General features: G+C 37.9%; 1 protein-coding gene and 1 long non-coding RNA gene across 2 annotated transcripts; both read right to left on the bottom strand.

Moving 5' to 3' along the window:
- Nucleotides 1–1,413: 1,413 nt before the first annotated feature.
- On the bottom strand, nucleotides 1,414–4,405 carry LOC113290278 (calmodulin-binding receptor kinase CaMRLK-like). The gene is made up of 2 exons (XM_026539887.1): nucleotides 2,871–4,405; nucleotides 1,414–2,173 (listed from the first exon to the last, which is right to left on the bottom strand). The coding sequence occupies exons 1-2, from the start codon at nucleotides 4,273–4,275 to the stop codon at nucleotides 1,488–1,490; spliced, it is 2,091 nt and encodes a 696-aa protein (XP_026395672.1). The 5' UTR covers nucleotides 4,276–4,405; the 3' UTR covers nucleotides 1,414–1,487.
- A 1,950-nt stretch (nucleotides 4,406–6,355) lies between these two features.
- On the bottom strand, nucleotides 6,356–9,607 carry LOC113290277. The gene is made up of 2 exons (XR_003331574.1): nucleotides 8,152–9,607; nucleotides 6,356–6,647 (listed from the first exon to the last, which is right to left on the bottom strand). It is a non-coding gene; the product is annotated as an uncharacterized LOC113290277 (long non-coding RNA).
- Nucleotides 9,608–11,060: the final 1,453 nt, after the last annotated feature.

The raw sequence follows: 11,060 nt of genomic DNA, 5'->3' as shown, positions 1-11,060 counted from the left end.
CAGAGATAAGGGATAGCTTAGAATTACGTTTGTGTGACTTTTTTTGTCTTTTAGTGTCGCCCCTAATTCCTTTTGGGTCGCCCCTAAAAATGCCATGCTTATATCCCATATCAAGACTAAATTGAAAACACAAAATTACATAGGCACAATAAATTGGATTCATCGATTGCAATATTATGTTCGTATCGACTGCAATATTTTCCAATACTTACGGTCAACCAATTTTTTTTTATCTCTATCCCAGTCGCGCATCAAATCTATCCATTGGAACTGCCTAAGAGCATGTTTGTTTTTTCCTCTATGTAGAAGCTAACCTCTACTAGCTTCTATGTAATGGTGGGTCCCATTTAGATTGGTGTTTGTTTTTTCCACTACCTCTACATAGATAGAGGCAAATCTCTATTAAACTTCTATTAGAGCCTCTGCATATGTAGGTGCTATCTTTGAGCCTCTACCTCTATTAAACTTTGAAATGATTAATATACACTCAAACAAACTTATCATTTCCAAAAAAAATTCCTTAATTCAAATCTATATTTTTCCCAGTTTCAGGAAAAAGTGATACTTTCGTCTCGTTTCAGAAAAAATGATATTTTGCCCCGTTTCAGAAAAAATGATACTTTCGCCCCGTTTCAGAAAAAATGATACTTTCGCCCCGTTTAAGAAAAAGTGAACATCTTTGTTGTATTTTCTAATACAATTTTTTTTTTTGGAATTTTTCAACATCTTTAGCTGTAGTGGATCTTCATGGATTTTTTGAATTTTATAAGGGTAAAAATGAGAAATATACAAAATTGATTACACAATATAGAGTTGTTAGATAGTGGTCAAACAAACATGATTTTAAAAGACATTATATAGTGATATTTATATAAACCTCTATATAGATCCTCTACCTGTATAGAGGAAAAAACAAACATGCCCTAAGTGTATGGATAAGGGAAATTTCCAGAGTACATTTTGAAATCAGGTTACTAGATATTTTTGGGATGCGGCTGGCGCATAATTTGGATTACTTCGGCTTAGTACAGTTTGAAGACAAAAAAAAACCTGCAGACCCTTTTGAGGTGCATAACCAAGATGCAGAGAGAAAGACAAAATCAAGGTTTACGAAGAAAGTTGAGATGCTGTACAAGTAACTTGATGGATAAATCTTTCAAAAAAGATTCATGACTTGTTGCATTCTAGGTCTCTCTTACTCAACTCGGCTGCATAAGTTTTATATATTTAGGCCATCGATCTCTCCTTTTCAAGGCCTGGCGTATAACTTGGATTACTGTTCATACACTAGCACAGTTTGAAGCCAAAGCAGGAAATCATTCAACTGAACACACTTTAGAGCCTGCACACCCTTTTGAGGTGCATGCTTAAGATGCAGAATAGAAAGACAAAATCAAGATTTAACGAACTAGCTGAGAAAAACAAAATATGTACAAACTAACTTAATGGATAACAAGACAAATATATTGATTAATGAAAAGTCAAAATCAATGACCAATCAAGTCAACAACAGTACTGCTACTACCAGAAGCTCTGTACAAATCTTTCAACAGACCCACAACTTGCTGCATTGCAGGTCTCTTCTTGCTCAACTCGGCTGTACACAGATACCCAACTCGTAAACACTCAACCATCTCACTCACCGAGTCATCATCACTACTCAGCATCAACAAACTCTTGTCTAATCCTTGTATGCCTTCCCTTTCTTTAACCAGTCCCCTAACCCATTTCACCATCTCTTTACAAACAATCTTCCCGGTTAACAGTTCCATCAAGATTACACCGAAACAGTAAACGTCGTCTTCGGTTGTCCCGGTCATTTCCTCTTCTCCTTCTCTTGTGATGCCGAAGTCGGCAATTCTGGGTTCGAAATCATCCGAGAGTAACACATTCGAAGACTTTAGATTGCCATGGATTACTGCCTTGGAACCACCGTGGTGCAGGTATGCTAGTCCACGGGCTATTCCAATGGCGATCCGGTGTCTAATCCGCCAACCCATCTTGATATCATTGGCTGAGAAAATCGCACTCGAGGAGGAGCTTCCCTCATTAGGATGTTGCCATGAATCATTCCTCCAGTCTTCCACATTGGACTGCCCTGTTGGAAGTTCATGTAACCACCTGTGCAAGTCCCCATTTGGCATGAACTCGTATATCAACAATTTCTCTTTTCCTGCCAAACAAATATACACATAAAACAACACTTAAATCGTCTACGGCAGTTTACAAAAATGTCCATGGATTTGCAAATTGCAAGCCCAAAATTGAGATATCAACAGGAAAATTAAAGCATTTTGCAACAATCTAATGTGGCAATGGAAACCATTGAAATATGGCTTTGCTATGTGGGGCTGTCCTAGATGTAAGCTTCAAAATTGAAATGATGGTAGCTGTCAAAATTACTACTATTTAGTTTGAAATAAGAAAACTTGTGGTAAATACCCAACAAGACTGCTACAGGGATTATCAAATTCCACGAGGGATTAGCAAGCCAATAATAGAAATTGTCTGATAATCTTCCTGAAATTTGGTAACACCCATAGCAGCCACGGTGGAATTCGCAAGTTTTCCTACTTCATGCAAGTGCATGAATAACTAACAAGTGGAGTGGTGTATATGAAGTGTAAGAACTAACAGTTTGTTAGACGTGATAATTAAAAACGTAATAATGAGGGTTTCACGTGTGAAGTAATAAAAATCCCTGGCATACATCACATCCGCCATTACTAGATATCCTGAGCTGAATTAAGTTCTGTACTACAGACAGTGTATTCACACACTGTCAGTTTCGTTGACAAATTTCAGTTTCTCATCAGAAAAATTTAATTTTTTTTTTGAAAGAAGAAAAATTAAAACTCTGGCTTACTCACCTGCAATACAGTAACCGGAAAGAGGAAGGATGTTTGGATGTTTCAATCTGGATAGATCAACAAACATAGCAGCAGCTTCATCATGTTTAAGACTCTGAACTTTCTCTAGAACTCTAATGGCAACGTGAATATCTCCAGGTAAAACAGCGGTATAAACTGGACCATTTTGACCGCCTTCAGCAACAAGTGATTCTTTACCGAAGTATGATGTAGCAGCGATTAAATCTATGAAGCTAAGATTCATTAATGGCTTCTCGAATATTATTACTGGTACTGAAGAAGGTTCTTTGATGTCAGCCACCCATGTTCTTGACTCTGTTTCAAATGAAAATGGTCCTGATGATTTATCGAGTTTCGCTGTGTTTGGATGAATCGGTTTTGATATCGCCCATTTCTTTCTTTTCTCTGTTCTCCTCTTTCTCAGTACTAAACAAATAACCAGGGATGTAATGGCAATCAAAACCACACTTCCTGCTGCTGCAATTACTATACTCAGAATCAAAACTCTGTTTTTCGATTTGGGTTTGTGTAAATTTTGGTTTGCAACAATGGGTTTTTGTTTTTCTTTTGATTTTGTTGACGGAATTGGAGATTTTTTTGAAGTACTGATAATCTTCCCTGCTTGAATAAATGAAGATTTGCCGAACTTTGTAGTGTAAGGATTTGAATGAAGAGCGAAATGATTGAACGAGATATTCAAGAACCTGAGATTCGTAAGAGGAGGGAAATCAGAAGGAAAAGAACCATTCATTTTGTTAACAGAAACATCCAATGATTTCAGAGAATGAATTTCGGAAATCGAATATTTTGGGTTTTCAGAGATATTACAGTTGGAGAGATTAAGATATTCAAGTTTATTCAAACTCTGAAACCCAGACGGAAAAAACCTCAAATCATTATTCGAAACATCAAGACTCTTCATCTCTGTGAAACCAAACAACCGAAACGAATTCGTAAACCTGTTGTTTGATAAATTCAATACTTGAATCGATGAAGAAGATGAACTGATTTCTGATTCAAACCCAACGTTCCCACCAAACCGATTCATTGAGAGATTAACATGAACCAGAGACGGAATCAACCAGAACCCACCAGGAACAGAGCCTTGTAACGAGTTATTAGAAAGATCAATAGATGCTAACTGAGTTAAGTGACTTAGAAAACCCCATGAAACGATTCCACTCAGATTACTCGATGAAAGATTTATTTCTTTTACTGGTGGATTCTTACACTTGTTATCAGTGGATTTAAACACTGAAGATGGTTTGAATCCAGAAACAGAACTAAAAGCTTTCAAAACCAACTCTTGGTCTTTACTATTACACACACTATTACTAGCAGATTCTGCAAAAGCTAAAACCGAGAGGAGAACAAGGAAGAAGAAAATCTTGCAGAGAAAATCCATTTCTGAAAGACTTCACTTACTTGTTTTAGAATTCTATACGAAGGGTTTTTCTCATCATCTTCTCCATGAATCTTTTGAGTGCTGTGAGAGTGTGGAGAAAACAGAGGGAAACAATAAAGGAAGTAGTTGTAACAAATACACCAAAAATAAATACCGGGTTCCCTCTTCAACTGGGTTACTGCCACGTGTGGCATAAAATAATCTGACGGCTGACAATCTTTTTGTCCATTTCATGGGGTTTAGAATATAAAAAAGTTTCTTTTTTTGGGTTAAGGAAAAGCGGATTAGGTGATTATTCTTTTGAAATAATCAGGGGGCTTGATAAGAGTTAAAAACAAAAGAAGAATAGAAACGAATCCAATTGTGTTTGGTTTCTGTGTGTTGGTTTATGAGAAATGAGAATATTATAAAGCAACTTTTTTTGACTCGTGGAGTAGCGAGTGAAAAAGAGAGATGGATTTTGGATTTGTTAATGGAAATGGATGGGTTGTGTGAACGAGAAGCATATAACAAGGAATTGTTATGGATAGAAGAGTAAATTAAGATATTTCAAAGTGAGAAAGGAATAATTTTCATTCTTAAGTTGATGACAGCAGCACAAAGACCGGAAGAGTAAGACTTGTTTATGCACTAATCAAGTCAAGATCTTAATTTCCGCAAGTTATGTATATCTTATTGACTTGGGAGAATGTTGTATGACCAAAGCAGCTGGGAAATATGCCTAAAACACCAAACAGGTAGGAGGAGGAGTTGCCGAGTAGGGCGTCTAAAATGACGTAAACGGCAGATTTTGTTTAAAACATGTTTGCCGACCAGAAGCAAAAATCATGAGATAATCTGACAGCTTAGACCGTGCATGATGGCATTAGTTTTTCCGTTACTTACCAAACACACCGTGACTACTTTATTCGAAGTCGTTTTCTCCACCAATTGAGTCATGATTCACTTATCAACATTTCATAATGAGAATCTTAATATAAACCACATGTTTGGAAGTGGTGTTTACTTTAATCATATGATTAGACAGGAGAAAGGGCGAAAAAGAAGGTAATTAGAGGTGCATAATTATCAGTTAGAGGGGAAGATGGACCAAACTCACCACCTCTTTACCCAGCAAATCCCACATGTGGTCTTCCCTACGTGGTCATAAATCAGATTAAAAGCAGCTATATATTCGGGATTGAGTATACTTTACTTTCCCTGAGTACTAAAGTGTGTTGCATTGGTTCTCCAAAGCATTTTGCATCGGCCCATCATTAACTCATAATTATATAGTTTAATTAATAAAGCCAAAGTACCAAAGCTAAAGCTGTCTCACTAAAACTTTTGATCCCAACCCATTTCCGGTTATTCAGCAAAGTGACAACAGGAGCTAGTCTAGCGGGCCAGGAGCATGACTCTCATATTTGTAGATTTCGTAAAAACTGGTCTCGTCAAATTTGGGACTATTTTTTCCAGCAATCACAATCATAAGTCGTGATCCATGTCCAAACAGACGTAACTCGACGTGCACGATTAGATTCTATTTGTAAGCAACAAGCCAAAGAGGGCACCAAGCTGATCGCAACCGGGGAAGTGAGTTCATTTATGGAACTCTTTTAACTCGTTGGTTGATTGGATTGTGGTCACGCATAGGGTATCCCATCCCATGTGGTCATATCACCTACCCCACGGCATCACATGAGCAATGCACCTACTCCTCCGAGTCCAAATTAACACTCCACGCTGCATGCCTACAAATACAAAATTCCACCCTTGGAAAACAAACAAACAAACAAACTCGTGCACTAAATTCCTAGACTGCGTTAAGAAACGCTACTTGCCCACCTTTTTATTCCAAGAACAAAATACAAAATGACATTTTGCCAAATTTCAACGATTATAGCTCATCAAAAAACTTGATATGACATTTGGTAGATTTTTAATGAAGGAAAAATAAATCATGTGCACACTGTTTTAAAGAGTTAGTTCCATTAGCTAAAGCTTAAAGCTTAAGTTTGTGATTATCAGTTAGTAGCTTTTGTTTAACATCATAAATACACTTTGTCCTACAAATTATGAGCTACTTTATCCCCCGCCTCATTGTTTATCAATTTAAGCTTGATGATGATGATCTATATTAAATGAAGAGATCTTTTGCCTTAAAAATTAGGCTGCACAAACGAAAGAGATTACCGATCCACGGTAACTAGCCAAAAAATACAAAAAGAGAAAGCGAAAAGAAAAAGGAAAAGAAAAGCTGGAAATGATCCTACATGTCTGATTATCCACCGTTTCGTTTTAATTTTACCCGCCGTCTGCTTCTTCGGAGTCCTGCCTGCCTGCCTTATTGCAGCCGCGTAATGGAGGCAGGTAGAGGTAGGATTGTTACCCTGTTAATCCATAGCACTTATTATTACAAGAGGTTGTAAAATAATAACTAAGCTACTAACTCTAGTAAATAAGAGAATTTACTTCTGAAAAGTAAAGTTACTGATTAAAAACTTTTTACCACAATTTATAAAAGTCTTTCTCAAATTATTGCAGAAATAGTCAATTTGAAATGCAGTCAATGATTTATGAAAGTGGGGAAGACCACAATTTCCAAAGTTTATTAGCATTCAAGATATACACTCACCCGAAGGAAAAAAAAAGGTTTCTCAACAGGGGTATTGACGAGACACCTGACCCGAGTCATGTTTTCACTCCCCATATAACCTTACTACAAGCTATACTGAGTACTCAGCAACCAGGATTATCCATCACCATAACCCAATTTGACACACGTCTGGCACGACAAAAATGACAAGTTCTTAACTTACTACTACATATATAGACCTGGATTCCTAATGATTTTCATCTAGTTCTACAGATAGCTTACGCTGCCTACCTCCACAACTGCTTCATGTTTTGTTACTTATAACCTTCAAAGAGAGTATTAACCAGTCTTCAACCTTCCCATACTACCACATAATCTGCTTTCCAGCCGAACTTTCTGCTTCAACTGAACTACATCACTTTACGCTGGTCCCTTTAAAATCCACAATTCCTTTATTTCCCTGTACAGGAGTTTACAGTTTGTACTGAAAGATCCATCAAAAATTAAAGAATCGGAGAAGTTTAGATCCAGATCACATACTAAAAGTGACTGGCACCGTCAACCATAGGATGTTTCTCCACACTAGGGATGGGATATTTCTCCCTGCCACTATCCTATCTTGCTGATCTTTGTTTTCAAATTTTGCATAATTAGAATGAGGTTCACAGGGTATGGTATTACGTGCAAAGATAACACTTCCTTTATACTTCCATATGAACCAAATAACCATAACTACAAGAGACTACAAGGCTGTAAGGGTGCAGGGCAAAAGGCACAAACAAGCAAAAACATATTTTTACTAAATTTACCCCGGTAGTGTTGAGTAACAGTAACTCATGGTAACAGATGTTTATAAATAAGCAAGTAAGCTAGTACACCAACAAACAAATAGCAAATTAAATCAAAGAGGCACCATTTTTCTAGATTCCCAGGCAAAAAAGTGGCACACTGAGGCACCTCGACAACTTCTCAGGCAAGCATAGCACGGAAATAATATCCCAATCATATTAATGTTAATATCAAACTTAAGTTTCAAAATTCTCTTATCTATACTCAGATGAATAAGGTTTAATCCCCCTCTCAAACCGCAATACCAAAACCACATTCAGGAAAAATATATGTGACACTTGGTTTGTACATACACTCGCACATACATGTTCAAACTAATACAGGATACTTAGAAATGAAAAGAGACCTAACTTAAGTTGATAAAGAAAATTATATACCAGGCTTGGTTTCAACATTTGGTCGCACAAGAAAATTCCAAACACTAAAAAAGCAAAGTGCGTAGAGATTACCCGAAATGTCGTCGTATCACCACCATGCACCTAAACTCGGTGTTCTTGGATAATCCACTGCTACATATAACAAATCATCTCCCGCAATGATTTCTGCTTCCCTTTTTTAGCCAAAAACATAAAAGAGATTGACACCATCCCTTTCTACCATACCTCTCCCTTACTTTCTTGCGTAATCAATTCCAGATCCACATCAGACATTATTATCTGTCTCTTCTTGTTTTACTTCGTTGTACCTTTTTTTGTTATTGCCCAACATAAGCACCAGAGTTAAGTGCTACCAAGGTCTCAATATAAGCCTCTACAAGAGCATCGTCCGGGAAGTCGTGTATCTTCAGGTCTCTAGCTCTTTCAAGATTAGGGTCATATGACCGTAAACCATTTCCTCCACCGTCAAATAGGATCTTACCATTCTGTAAAGTTTGAATTGGATGTCCAAAGTACATCTGTGCAGTAATCTTCAAATGTTTACTCCACTTGTTATCGATCATGATCCACACATCAATCTGATCGTTCATACGAAGTAGGCAAAGTTTCCCTTCCAAGACGCCCAGATCGGATATGCTACGGTATCCATCCTCCTTTGAAATTTTGTTAGGTAATGGCACATGATGGAATGTCTCGTCAGAAATATCATAAGAAACAACAACGTTAGATTTGAGTCCATTACGATGAGCAATAGCAATCCAGTGAAGAACACCATTAAGAAGCAAACCCTTATTTATACCATAAGAGAAATCATAAGGAATAAAACCAAGATTCTTCCATGAATTTGAAGCTAATGAGTATACTCTAGCTTCAGAAATTTTATAATCAAAATCAAATCATGCAATTCTTAATACCTTATAATCATCATTTTTTCAATCAAAACCAAACCCATGGGCAATAAGAAAAGGATTTGAGTGGGGTGAAGGGTCTGGTATATGTTTATATTCTCGGGTAGCCGGGTTCCAAATGCAAATGTCTTCAGAAATTGGTCTAATGCAAACCAATCCATTAGAAGAACCTAGAAGTTGAGGCACACATTCTGAGGACATAAGTGGATAATCAATCTTAAGAGCATGACCTAAAAATGGTGATGATGTTGATGTTAAGACACTATTATCTACAGAATAGAGAAAAGGTTCTGCAGCTATATCACCAGCAGGGATATTATCCATGTCCCCGAAGTTGTGAACCAAGTGATTGAACTTATTCATGAGATTAGCATGGTTGAGATGATTTTTAATAAAATTAGGTTTCGAAATAAATGATACCAATATTTGGAAACACACCTGAATCTTGAAGTGTATTTGACAGGTAACCTTTTGAATATGTTCTGTATGATTTCCTCTGGTAGTAAGCTTGACATTGTGGTTCTTCTAATCTTCTTCTTCCCTCCCTGTAACTGTGAGTTAGCGCGAGTGGTAGGGGGCTAAATTCTAAGTTCTTTATGAGCGAGCTGTTTTTTAAGATTAGCCACCCACACTAGCCAAAACGCACTTTGGCCGGTGTGTCATTTCTCTCAACTATATAGCTTATTTGAAGCCGAGGGAAATGGGTTCCCGGGGCGATCTCTTTATGGTGTTAGGCTAACCCTATGGGCTAAGATTGAATTGCTAAATTGGCCAAAAAATGTTGCAAATCATGAAAAAAGTGTTGGAAAAAAGTTAACACTGATAGTTGATAGTTCTTTCTCCTAACAAGTACTAAGATTTTTCAAAAGCGAAAACTAGGGTTTCACGAGAAAGAGCTCCGGTGTTCTCTCGTTCTCTTTCTTTCTTTGCGTTCTTTATCTCCATATGATTTTGCGCTTCAATGGCGCAAAATCAAGACAATAATCCGCCTGTTTTAGGCAATCATCAAGATAATCAACCTAAAAGGATATGGAATCAATCTCGAACAAGGAGCATTTATATCCCACGGAATAACGCTGCAAACCCTAATGATATGAACCCTAATTCGACTGAGTTTGGGAAGCAGCACGAAGATGGTAATCCTAACGCGTTTAGGAATCTGCATGAAGATGGCAATCCTAACGCGTTTAAGAATCTGCATGAAGATGGCAATCAAGGCGCGCATAAGGAAGGCTCTTATGCGGCTATATTAAAGAAGAGAACACATGTTTTGTCAAGGATTGATGCTAAAACGCTCTCTCTGATGAGTGCCAAATATTGTATATATTTATCCCTTTTTGTTGGCATTTTAACTCATCTTTTGTGCAGTAATTCTACATTTTACCCCATATTCTGTATTTTCATTGTTTTCATGAATAAATATTTTTATTAATTAATTTTGCATTTTTAGGTAATAAATAAAGTTCGGATGAGTCGCGGAGCGAAAAGAGCAGAAAAGTAGTGAAAAGCCGGGAGAAATTACGCAAGAAAGCCGCGAAGAATGGTGCGCACAACCTCATTTTCTACACACAAAAGCGCCTCCGTTCTCAGCCGTCAGATCAGTTCCCAGACGCATCCGATGGTCGCTCCTTCATAGAGCATCAAAATCTGAAGTCTCTGCCAAGCACCACAGCGCCGAAATTCCAAGCCTTCAGATTAGATGGTAGTTGAATCCAACGGTCGCTCCCTTGCTGTGCATCAAAGTTTGATATCTCCGCCTTACACTACAACACCTAACCCCATCTAGAGCCGTTAACTTCGTTGTATCAAAAAATCTGACGGTCGCTACAAGCTTCACTTCACATCACCGTCCGATCTACCTACCAGCTTCGCATCCAGTGACTCAGCATCGCAGAACATCAAACTCGATACGCCCGCCTCACACCCTAGCGACCGGACCTATACCAGCTAACCAAACACGCCTCCTCTGCCAAACCATCGAGCTCACCCCATCTCCTCCCCCATCCCCTCTGCAGAAACCATGTCCGCCACCAGCTCCGCCTGCCTCTGCCTCAACCACCACCACACATCTTC

This window comes from Papaver somniferum, chromosome 6, assembly GCF_003573695.1.
Source record: "Papaver somniferum cultivar HN1 chromosome 6, ASM357369v1, whole genome shotgun sequence".
In the NCBI taxonomy this organism is placed as follows: Eukaryota; Viridiplantae; Streptophyta; class Magnoliopsida; order Ranunculales; family Papaveraceae; genus Papaver; species Papaver somniferum.
Note: the sequence above shows the minus strand (reverse complement) of the source record. Positions and strands in the feature narration are given on the sequence as shown.

What these genes read in the sequence shown, in the direction of transcription:
- LOC113290278 (XM_026539887.1), bottom strand. Translation starts at nt 4,275, where the DNA reads ATGGATTTTCTCTGCAAGATTTTCTTCTTCCTTGTTCTCCTCTCGGTT. An exon ending in TTCCGGTTACTGTATTGCAG is followed by an intron (nt 2,174 to 2,870) that starts GTGAGTAAGCCA and finishes TTTGTTTGGCAG; the next exon opens with GAAAAGAGAAATTGTTGATA.